Source organism: Delphinapterus leucas, chromosome 4 (genome assembly GCF_059928025.1).
Source record: "Delphinapterus leucas isolate spDelLeu-1000000601 "Yukka" chromosome 4, BTC_Dleu_Yukka2, whole genome shotgun sequence".
NCBI lineage: Eukaryota > Metazoa > Chordata > Mammalia > Artiodactyla > Monodontidae > Delphinapterus > Delphinapterus leucas.
Window position 1 is genome coordinate 42,798,047 of NC_143132.1, and position 12,936 is coordinate 42,810,982.

General features: G+C 35.6%; 1 protein-coding gene across 2 annotated transcripts in view; it reads left to right on the forward strand.

The window, feature by feature from the left end:
- NSUN3 (NOP2/Sun RNA methyltransferase 3) overlaps nucleotides 1-12,936 on the forward strand; it is a 64,573-nt gene that overhangs the window by 16,962 nt on the left and 34,675 nt on the right. For both annotated transcript variants that reach the window (XM_022581973.2, XM_022582059.3), the window contains exons 4-5: nucleotides 3,460-3,614; nucleotides 4,361-4,482. In XM_022581973.2, the coding sequence (XP_022437681.2) occupies nucleotides 3,460-3,614; nucleotides 4,361-4,482 (277 nt within the window). The remainder of the gene's footprint in view (nucleotides 1-3,459; nucleotides 3,615-4,360; nucleotides 4,483-12,936) is intronic.

Sequence of the window (12,936 nt, forward strand, 5' to 3'; positions counted from 1 at the left end):
CACATGGACTCTGCTATGACATAAAATATGTTAAGTACTATAGGAGAGGTACATAGTATGTTTGACAAATAGACGTGTCAGTCAAGTTTGGTGGAGCACAGAATATTTTGGTGAAATAATTGAGTTAGTGGTTAAAATTGAACAATTCTCTTGAGGTCTCACTATTACAGACATTTAATTAAAGCTAGGTGTTTGAACTTTATTTAATGGATGATGGGAAGCCATTACAAGTTTTTAACAGTGGAGTGACAACCAGAAAAACAACAATATGTGTGTGTGTATACACACACACACGTATACACAGATACTTTTGAGCAAAGAGTTTACAGAAAGTTTTCCTACTCTGCATTAGAATTTCACCTTCAGTTCTCTTGATTTGTTTCCCTGGTAACGTGACAGAAATTGTCACTTTGTTTCTAGGCTTTTGATAAAAATGACCCTGACTGATAAAATGAATGTGCACTGCGAGAAAGAGTAAATAAACCCTAAAGACCTGATGGGCATGCCATGCTTTGGGCCTGAGTGCAGTGACTCTTGTAAATGGGCATGTCCCTTGTGGGGACCCTGGAAGCTGTGCCTGTGGAGTTGTTAGAAGAGGTATAGGCTCCTGTGGGACGTGAGGCTTTTAAACCAGAACAGCTCTTGCACCTGCCCAACATGAGGCTCATCTTCTTGCACCTGAATTACCACCTGTGTGGACCGCCACAAGGCCTTCCAAGAAAAAGCAATGTCTCACCTGCCCTCTTGGCAAAAGACGTAGTTTCTGTCCTGTGTAGGATGATGCCAAATGTGGCCTGTGTGAATGTTTAGTTGAATTAGACCTGAAAATCTAATAGTTGAAAATACCACCTTAAATAAGATTAAAAAAACCTAGAAATTATAAAAATGATATGATTGACTATTAAAAAAATTGTGAAACTTATGTACTTAAAAAGATACTACAAGTAAATTCAGAAGACAATTTAGGAAACATTTGCAAATCAGATGGCAGATAAAGGGTTAATATTCAAAATATGAAAATACATCTTACCTGTTAGTAAGAAAAATATAAATAGTGCAATGGAAAAAAAGAAGGTCAAATGGTAAGAATAGGCAGTTGACAGAAAAGCAAAACCAAATGATGAATAGACAAATGAAAAGAATTGTGTTAGACAGCAAGGATTATACTACAGCATAACAAGCCATATCAGACTAATAATAAAACTTACTTCTGTGAGAGTTTGGTGGTGGGACAGGGTAGTATTTACTAAAACTAAAAATTCCCCTACCCAAACCTATCTATTCCTCTGGTAATATCCCGTTAATAATAAAAGCACATTATGAAAGTACACTTTTATAAAGATGCTTATTGAATGTTATTATTAGTGACAATAGTGTGAATGCCCAACAATTAGCAATGGTTGAATAAAGGAGGACACATTTTTTTCTTTGTACTATTTAGCAGCCTTTAAAAATGATTTATAGGGCTTCCCTGGTGGCGCAGTGGTTGAGAGTCTGCCTGCCGATGCAGGGGACACGGGTTCGTGCCCCGGTCCGGGAAGATCCCACATACCGCGCAGCGGCTGGGCCCGTGAGCCATGGCCGCTGAGCCTGCGCGTCCGGAGCCTGTGCTCCGCAACGGGAGAGGCCACAACAGTGAGAGGCCCGCGTACAGCAAAAAAAAAAAGCAAATGATTTCTATATCTACTGATTGACTTGGTGGTATTGCCTTTGAAATATTGGTATATATGGAGAGTAATGGGACAGAGAAGTGTGTAAATATAATCCTGGGTATGTAGACAGTTATATAAGCATATGTATATGGGGTAGTTGGGCAGTTGGTGGAGGGGGTAGATGAAGAGTAATGTGAAAAAAAGACACTACAAAAATATATAATTCCATTTATATAAGTTTTATATGTGCATATAGGCATAAAGAAATATGGTATGATTATCAAATTGTTAGATGGTGCTTATCTGAAGACAATGGGTTTTAGGTACTTTTTGATGTTCTTCATATTTTTATGCATTTAAAAATATGCTTGTCTTTAAATATATATTATATGAAATTTATGTCACTACATAATAAATATATATAAATATTTATAAATATATATTTAAATAAAGGAAGAACAAAACAACTATTTTATTAGGGAGAGAACCATTTGCTAAATGCCTTCTATTACTGAGAAGCAGCATGGCATGGTGCTTAAAAGTAAGTAGGGCTCTGGAACCAAGTGTCTTGGTTTCCTGCTCTGTGAACCTGGGCAAATTACTTAACCTCTCTTGGCCTCAGTTTCCTTATCAGTAAAACAGAAACCATAACAAAATTATCTCATAGGTTTGTGAGGATTAAATGTGTTACTACATGTAAAGTCTTAGAACAGTGCTTAGCCTTTAATAGGGACTCAAGAATTGTTAGTAATTATTATAAACATTTGTTGTTACTACTTTTGCAGTCCTATGCTAGATATGTTACTAAAATATCACAATTACTTTTTAAATTCCAGTTTCATTGAGATGTAATTGACATACAGTACTGTATAAGTTTAGGGTGTAGCATTTAATCTTAACAACCACTTTGTAAGGTAGAGGTGGTAAAATTTCTCCTGTGTCCTCTTAGGGCTTCTGGCTGTGACCAACGTAAGACAGAATAACAGGAGTCAAGCATACAGATTTTTTTTCTCTTGGCCTTGACTCTGTGTTTCTGGTGATAAGAATGTTTCTTTCCTCCTGGCATAGGGAGGGTATCTTTCACATGGGAGTACACCTCCTGCTTTCAGGAAGAAAAAGAAAGGTCAAAATGCCCTTCGTGCATCAGCTGTTATTCAAGTGCCTTTAACTCAAAATAATCAATATGTCAAAGCAGCATATTTTGAAGTGGTGTGTTCTGAACCCCTTCACTAGGGACAGTCCCCATTTTCCAGATAAGGAAACTGAGTCTCTTGAGGAGAGCTAAGTTAAGTTCCCCAAAGTCTCACAGCTCATAATTTGAGCCCATGTCTTGCTTATCATAAAGCCAATTACACTTTACATGCTTTTTTCCACATACCACATTTCATTTATTTAAAATGAAGGTGTTCTGTCCTAGAAGGAACTTTATATATCATTTACTCTTACGAATATATCATTTACTCTTAAGAGCTTTAGGAGAGAACTGTGTCTGAGGTATTGGTTGTATAGCATATCTTTGGGAATCCATAATTCTCTAAAAGTTTTCATCTTCAAAATGAAATTTGAATGAGTAAATGGTGAGAGCTTCTGAGAGGCTCTGTAGGCATGACTATGGTAAATGTTTTATGAAGTGTTTGTGAGTGTATTTCTGTTTTTAAACATAAGAGAATCATAATGTTTACCTCTGAGCCCTATTTCTGCGTAATTATGATGAACCAATTTCTTTCCTGAAATTTATTTGATCAAAAGTGGAAATTTAACAATTCCGTTGTGTTCGTTTTAAAACTTTTTAATCCTTTACATTTAGGTTATCTTCATTGTAATGAATACGATAGTCTGAGGTTGAGGTGGCTGAGGCAGACGTTAGAATCGTTCATCCCACAGCCTTTGGTAAATGTAATTGAAGTGTCTGAATTGGATGGCAGAGAAATGGGAGATGCCCAGCCTGAAACGTTTGACAAGGTACTTTTATTACATTGTGACAGACTGATAGATTCCCAGTGATACCACTGTTATGTTGCTTTGTTGTTGTTGTTTTCCATCTGCTTCCAGACATAGCCTCATACAATTTCTCAGTACCCTGGGAAATTTTGATAAAGTGAACATGGAAGCAGTTTTCATTTGATGGTCAGCATGTTCAAAGGAAGCGGAAACATTGAGATTGGGGATTATAGAATGCTTTTTATTTCCAGGTACCTCAAAGATACTCAGGAAGAGATCAGATATTATTTGGGTCAGTACTCAAACATGTGCACAGTATTGCTTTAATTCGGTAACATTTCATATCAGAGTATGACAGTTGAAGGCAAAGAAAGCATTTCAGTAAACTGAAGTTGGATTATTAGTTCTTAAAAATAAATGCTGAGAATTCAGAAGTATAGTAACATCTGTTTAAAATGAGTAACTTGTAAAAGTTTTTGCTGTCATCAAAATATGAAATATTGGTAGATATTAGTAGACTGTTAGTCCTCTTATTCCCCTTCCCCGCTAAAAAACCCAAACACTGAAAGTGCACAGGAAATTTTTCTGTCAAGTATTAGTGAAGAAATGTCATGAAGAACTTACCAAGGTGTATTTTCGGTTTTAAAATAAATTTATTTATTTATTTGCTACTTTTTGTCATGATTTACTTAGATTCCCTATATACTTTGTGTCTGAGGATATATTTTCAGTTCATATTTGCATTACGTGTCCTTTTTTTTCTGCAGGTGTTAGTTGATGCTCCGTGTTCAAATGATCGAAGTTGGTTGTTCTCTTCTGATTCTCAGAATGCAGCCTGTAGGATAAGCCAAAGGAGGAATTTGCCTCTTCTACAGATAGAACTCTTAAGGTGAGTGCTATTAATATAAAAGCTTACTTCGGTTTCTAATATAATTTAAGTAGGCATGACAAAACATGACACAGGGCAGCTCCCAAATGGAGGGTTTCCTGTGTAGGTGTCAATAATTAATCCTCCAAAGTCTGCACCCAGAAAATTCTCAACCTCTTCCCTTTCAGCTCTTGTATTATAATGTCACCTCTGCCCCCTCTGTCCCCCCAGCCCCTCAATGAAATCTAGTGTTGCTGTGCATTGTCTTTTAAAGGACACAAATGATTTTACTATGGTTTAAAGCTGTTTGCTTATCAGGACCATCCTGAGCGTAGGATTCATCACCGTATTCTTTCACCAGAATATGAGCAGCGCCCCCGCCCCTGCCCCGTAAGAGTAGCTTTGGACCAGGACACATTTTGTTTTTTAGTAATGAACACATTGTTCTGGGTGAGTAGGAAGTTGTAGTTTGTTGTTAGCACTTATCTCTTCTCTAAGAATTTTCCAGAAGGGCATGACCACAAGAGATACTTAGTTTCTTCAGAACAGAGCCATTTTGGGACATCCTGTCCTGGTTTCAAAAGAAATTTGTACTTATACCCTAGTCCCAAGTAATTCCTACTGTTTAATGTGGAACAAAAATTCTTTGGACTATTTAAAATATAGTTAAGTGATAACTTATCACTCATTACTTATTACATGTGGAATGATCTTACATGTGGAATGAGAATGAGTGACAGTTTATATGCACTGCTGACAACATGCTTTACTTCCAACTTCTGATTGACTCACAACAGTGAACATATGCCATTACCAAAGTATTACAACCAGTACTAATACATGGTCTTGTTTTTGTACCAGATTGTGTCTCAGCTCATTCTGGTGATTCCAGGTAGCACCAACCAGCGGGTTCTTAAACATTTTTCATCTGGCAGTTAGACTGTTTGTTTGTATTCTTCCAAGGTCAGCCTTTCATTTACTGTAACCCTGAGATAGTTTGAGAGTTCTATGCCACCTTTCCCTTCTACCTCCTGGGGTGTCGCATTGATCCAGCTCTAAGTCTTTTTTTCTTACCTAAACTTTCTTGATCTGGCTTTTTAGTTAATTATTCCTGTTACTTTGGGCTTTGCCATTGTGATGCCTTACACCAACAGACACTAAATCTTATGGTGGCTTATTAGCATTGTGACCTCTAATTTTTTTTTAAGCTGTAAGCAGCCAGGCTTCCTGAGGACATCATTTTTCTTTCCTCTCATGAAAACTATATATATAGAGAGAAATACGTTAAAAAAAAACAACTGCTGTTATTGTGTGAACATTGTTCTGAAACTGGCTCCTTTTTGTTCTTAATATTTCTTGAAGCCTTTTCCTTGTAAACCTACTTTGTTCTCTTCACTCTCCACAGTAAAGCCAAATCTGATCTGAAATGTAAATCTGATCATGTCGTTCTCCTGTTTTGAAGTCTGCAGTGGTTCCCCGTTACTGTTAAGATTTCAGCTTCCTTAGTATGATATTCACATCTTCTTTGAATATGGTTTCTTATTCTGAGGCCAGTGCATTTCCTGTTTCTTATGCTTAAGAGTTCTTCTAACTCATTCTCCCCGTTCTCTTGGCGATCTCTACTATTTCTTTGGGAATCAGCTCTGAGATCTCCTTATTGAACCCGTACCTAACTCCCTAGGACTGGGATTGGTATTCCCCTCATGTCCTTACCTTCATTTAAAAATATATTTTTTCTCAGTTCCTCTGCTGGACATCTACCTAGTACTTGTCTCTTTCTTCAACAAGACTATAAGCCACATGGGAGAAAGGATTGTCTTATTGTTTTTATTCCCAATATGCAATTTGGTATCTGGCGTGTAGAAGGGGGTTCAGTAAATAATTGTTTAAAAATACTAAATTACAAGGGCTGAATATTTAGAATTTACACATGTAATTAAATTTATAGCAAAGTTAATCTGACAAAAATAATGACATAATCATTATTGTACTGCATGGTAATTAGGCATAAATGTAAAGCAATTCACATAATTTATTTTGATTAGTATTGCATTTACATAACCAAAGCATGATTTTAGTTTCAGTTTAGTTTTTTCCCCCATTTAATACATATCCCTTAACATCATATAGCATTTTGATCATCATCACAAAAATCATGCATCTGAGTAAACCTCACATCCACACCGTCTTGTGCCCTAACAAGTGAGGCTCTTCTTTAGTGTCTACCCCTCTCTTCCATCATCTTACTCCCCAAAAGAAATGGCTTTAGCATCACATCACTTTAGTAGCATATTAACAGGTGCAAAATTGACATCTCAATCACAATGGGTGTAGGTTTTCATGTAATTATATGTGATGGGGAAAGACCATCACACCAGCCCCCTCCCATTCTTTTCCTTGAGCAACTACTCTGCATTCCCTGCCTCTGATGCCTGGTCTGTGTGAGAGGTTTAGGAGCCGCTTGAGGCAGCTGAAACTCTGAGCCCCTTGGCTATGTGATTATGATGATAAAGAGGAAAGAGCGTGATACACAAGCTATAGTCACAGATAATGGTTCTAATTCCCTAATGTCTACAAATTTGGGGGTTAAAAAGATATAGGAAAAAGTGATAATGCCAGCCACAATCTCTTTTATCTCCTGCCCCTGACTCCAAAAAATGAAAAAAAAAAAAAAAAAAAGACTATAGAGACTATAGTAATTTTCTGATCAGGTATAGCTCTTTTACTATATCACATACAAAGAAATTTCTCTTATTTTCTTCCAAATCTTCCTCATATAGTTATTGCCTTGTCATCCTTTAATAAAAGGCAGTCCTTTTATTCCGCAGTAAGAAATAGAAGGTTTTAAATGTAAGCATATGCAAGAGAATAAATACATTGATGTGTATGAGTTTTAGTCAGAAGTATAAAGGATTGATGGCAGATCCTTATTTGCATTTGCAAAGAACAATTAGAAAGCAAGCAAGCAAATATTGCCTAGCTTGATATTATAGACAGAAGATGGCACTCAGAAGGGAGAAAAGAAGTGAGAAAAGGATAGTTGAGTGGCAAATAAGAAAAGCTTTTTGTTTGTACTGTTTTGTCGAAGACTCAATTTGTATGTTTCTGCATGTCTGCTGACAGATATGGTGCTCAAAGATATATAATAGCTTCCATGGTTATTATTCACTCACTTTACCAGAAATCATTCATATTTACATTAAATAGGCAACCTGCATAGTATTCAGAATTTTAGCTTCTGAAAAACCAATATTCTATTACCAAATATTCTACAGCCAAACATTAATCTTACACATGTTTTTATGAATGTGATACATCAATGAAAATCAACAGTTTAATAGAAGTTTTTTGATGTTAAACTTTAAAAGGAGTAATGTAGATATGTAATAGTTATTTAGAAATTCTTTAAAAAGGTTAATGCATGTATATAATTATATATAATCGTGAAAATAGTAATCTGATTTTATTTTGGCATGAAAAGCGTATTGGAAGGCACACGATGACAGGAAATCCCAAACCATATGAGTTTATTATACACTTATTGGGGACTCTTCAGTTTATCCATACAGAGATGGAAAAATTAGAATCTTCTATTAAATTTATACAACATGAACATATAAGTTATATACAGCTCTCACATGCTTCAGAAGATGAGAAAGTGGTACAAGGATATAAGGAATAATTGAGTGTAAGTCAGTTCTATTAATGAAGTGCCATTTGAAAGTATACCTTTATTATCTTTTCTCAAAATAATTTCTGAGACCAGTCATTTCTGTTACGTACTATGTATGTGCACACTACATAATCAGATTCTCTTGCCTCATTTTTATTTAAATATATTAGGAAAAACAAAGTGGGATAATATACTAAAAATGATATATACATAGTCTTTTTAGAAAGTGGCCAAGTTTGTGCAAGAGAAGTTTACATGATTTTTAGGTGAGAAAGCATGAACTGAAGAGTATGATTTATAACAAAAATATAAGTATCTTATTGCAGTAGTGTATCATGTCACCCATTTCCAAATCAATCACATTTAAAATACTGACCCCCTCTGTTTTTTTTTTCTCACTACTTGACAAGTAAAATCCAATTTGTGAACTCATTGAAAAAGGAAGCTTAGATTATTTGATAATGTTTTGAAAATTTGTAAAAATCATCCAGATAAGAGTCCTTAAAAAGTGTTACTCTTACAGCAAGAGTTATGTTTTAAAAGAAACATTAAAAAATCAACAACATCTCTTCTGTCATGCTCTTGAGCTGAGGTACGGGATACTTCGTGCCTTTGGAGCATGGTCTTCATCATTCATCAACATAGTGACCAAAAAGTTTATATGTACATATTGGAAAAGTAATCTTTGGACATAATGTTCTATCAGAATGGAAGATTTCCACCACTCTTTGGGCAATGTATATGTTTTCTTTTTAAAGTTTAATTAATTCAGTTAATACTATCCCTCATATGTTTAGTCATATGTTTGGAATCCAGAAAACAAAAGCTAACCACTAACTACTACTACTATCGCCACTACTACTAATTCTCTTTCACCTTCCCCTCTTCCTCTACCTTTTCCTCCTCCTCCTCCTCTTCCTTCTTCTTTTTTCTTTAAGTTAGGTGGCAGGAGCCAGAGGTGCTGAGATTAAAAAGCTGTAATTTGTTTGGGCAAAGTACATGTTTCTTTTTTATAAGAGTTGATAGATCAAAACATTCCACATTAAATGAAACTGTAAAGGGTTGAGAAGACATCCATAGCTATAGTTTATAGCCATTATACTTTAAATCATAGCAATATGTTTCAAGGGTAGATTGACAGTGTAAAATACAGTGTTGAAAATAAGCTTTTATCAACATTTGTTAAATATCTACTTTGTGTCAGGAACTTTGCTAGGCACTGAAGATACTAAAATATATATGAAATGATTCTTATTCTCAAGATCCTCAGGGCAATTATCATAAAATACGGTAAGAATTTGGTAATAGAAGGAATAGTTAGGGTGCAGAGGATGCAAAAGGAGGGATGCCTAACTTTGCTCAGGTTAAAGATGGGATGTGGGAATAAGAAGATATATTTTACAAAATAAGCAATAGATAAGTATTTAAACTGAAGATATTTTTCTAATAATTTTTCCTAATCATGAAAGTAATCTAGTCTCATGAAGCATTTGGAATATACAAAGAAATATAAAGAAGAAAATAAGCCATCCATTGAAAGAAGCTATTATTATTTGGACTTATTTCCTTTGACTGAATATAGTATTTACAATAATGGAAATCATAGTGATAAATAATTTGATATATTTTTCCATTTAATTTATTAGGAACATTTTAATTATTAAATAGTCTTTGAAAACATACTTTTCAAATGGCTACATTATCTTAAGTCACTTATTCATTCATTCATTTATTCACGTAGTTAAGAGTATCAAAGACTGCTCTCTCTAATGATGGAATCTCATTAATGCAAGAAATAGTTATAAAAACATATCTTAATGGGGATTAAAACATCAGCTTTTTTTTTTCTTTTTATTTATTTATTTTTTAAAACATCTTTATTGGGGTATAATTGCTTTACAATGGTGTGTTAGTTTCTGCTTTATAACAAAATGAATCAGTTATACATATACATATGTTCCCATATGTCTTCCCTCTTGCATCTCCCTCCCTCCCACTCTCCCTATCCCACCCCTCCAGGCTGTCACAAAGCACCGAGCTAATATCCCTGTGCCTTGCGGCTGCCTCCCCCTAGCTATCTACCTTACTACGTTTGTTAGTGTGTATATGTCCATGACTCTCTCTCACCCTGTCAAAGCTCACCCTTCCCCTTCCCCATATCCTCAAGTCCGTTCTCCAGTAGGTCTGCATCTTTATTCCTGTCTTACCCCTAGGTTCTTCATGACATTTTTTTTCCCTTAAATTCCATATATATGTGTTAGCATACGGTATTTGTCTTTTTCTTTCTGACTTACTTCACTCTGTATGACAGACTCTAGGTCTATCCATCTCATTACAAATAGCTCAATTTCATTTCTTTTTAAGGCTGAGTAATATTCCATTGTATATATGTGCCACATCTTCTTTATCCATTCATCCGATGATGGGCGCTTAGGTTGTTTCCATCTCTGGGCTATTGTAAATAGAGCTGCACTGAACATTTTGGTACATGACTCTTTTTGAATTTTGGTTTTCTCAGGGTATATGCCCAGTAGTGGGATTGCTGGGTCATATGGTAATTCTATTTGTAGTTTTTTAAGGAACCTCCATACTGTTCTCCACAGTGGCTGAACCAATTCACATTCCCACCAGCAGTGCAAGAGTGTTCCCTTTTCTCCACACCCTCTCCAGCATTTATTGTTTCTAGATTTTTTGATGATGGCCATTCTGACTGGTGTGAGATGATATCTCATTGTAGTTTTGATTTGCATTTCTCTAATGATTAATGATGTTGAGCATTCTTTCATGTGTTTGTTGGCATTCTGTATATCTTCTTTGGAGAAATGTCTATTTAGGTCTTCTGCCCATTTTTGGATTGTTTGTTTTTTTATTATTGAGCTGCATGAGCTGCTTGTAAATTTTGGAGATTAATCCTTTGTCAGTTGCTTCATTTGCAAATATTTTCTCCCATTCTGAGGGTTGTCTTTTGGTCTTGATTATGGTTTCCTTTGCTGTGCAAAAGCTTTAAAGTTTCATTAGGTCCCATTTGTTTATTTTTGTTTTTATTTCCATTACTCTAGGAGGTGGGTCAGAAAGGATCTTGCTGTGATTTATGTCATAGAGTGTCCTGCCTATGTTTTCCTCTAAGAGTTTGATAGTTTCTGGCCTTACATTTAGGTCTTTAATCCATTTTGAGCTTATTTTTGTGTATGGTGTTAGGGAGTGATCTAATCTCATACTTTTACATGTAGCTGTCCAGTTTTCCCAGCACCATTTATTGAAGAGGCTGTCCTTTCTCCACTGTACATTCCTGCCACCTTTATCAAAGATAAGGTGTCCATATGTGCGTGGGTTTATCTCTGGGCTTTCTATCCTGTTCCATTGATCTATCTTTCTGTTTTTGTGCCAGTACCATACTGTCTTGATTACTGTAGCTTTGTAGTATAGTCTGAAGTCAGGGAGCCTGATTCCTCCAGCTCCTTTTTTCGTTCTCAAGATTGCTTTGGCTATTCGGGGTCTTTTGTGTTTCCATACAAATTGCGAAATTTTTTGTTCTAGTTCTGTGAAAAATGCCAGTGGTAGTTTGATAGGGATTGCATTGAAACTGTAGATTGCTTTGGGTAGTAGAGTCATTTTCACAATGTTGATTCTTCCCATCCAAGAAAATGGTATATCTCTCCATCTATTTGTATCATCTTTAATTTCTTTCATCAGTGTCTTATAATTTTCTGCATACAGGTCTTTCGTCTCCTTAGGTAGGTTTATTCCTAGATATTTTATTCTTTTTGTTGCAATGGTAAATGGGAGTGTTTTCTTGATTTCACTTTCAGATTTTTCATCATTAGTATATAGAAATGCCAGAGATTTCTGTGCATTAATTTTGTATCCTGCTACTTTACCAAATTCATTGATTAGCTCTAGTAGTTTTCTGGTAGCATCTTTAGGATTCTCTATGTATAGTATCATGTCATCTGCAAACAGTGACAGCTTTACTTCTTCTTTTCCGATTTGGATTCCTTTTATTTCCTTTTCTTCTCTGATTGCTGTGGCTAAAACTTCCAAAACTATGTTGAATAAGAGTGGTGAGAGTGGGCAACCTTGTCTTGTTCCTGATCTTAGTGGAAATGCTATCAGTTTTTCACCATTGAGGATGATGTTTGCTGTGGGCTTGTCACATATGGCCTTTATTATGTTGAGGAAAGTTCCCTCTATGCCTACTTTCTGCAGGGTTTTTATCATAAATGGGTGTTGAATTTTGTCGAAAGCTTTCTCTGCATCTATTGAGATGATCATATGGTTTTTCTCCTTCAATTTGTTAATATGGTTTATCACATTGATAGATTTGCATATATTGAAGAATCCTTGCATTCCTGGAATAAACCCCACTTGATCATGGTGTATGATCCTTTTAATGTGCTGTTGGATTCTGTTTGCTAGTATTTTGTTGAGGATTTTTGCATCTATGTTCATCAGTGATATTGGCCTGTAGTTTTCTTTCTTTGTGACATCCTTGTCTGGTTTTGGTATCAAGGTGATGGTGGCCTCGTAGAAGGAATTTGGGATTGTTCCTCCCTCTGCTATATTTTGGAAGAGTTTGAGAAGGATAGGTGTTAGCTCTTCTCTAAACGTTTGATAGAATTCACCTGTGAAGCCATCTGGTCCTGGGCTTTTGTTTGTTGGAAGATTTTTAATCACAGTTTCAATTTCAGTGCTTGTGATTGGTCTGTTCATATTTTCTATTTCTTCCTGATTCAGTCTTGGCAGGTTGTGCATTTCTAAGAATTTGTCCATTTCTTCCAGATTGTCCATTTTATTGGCATAGA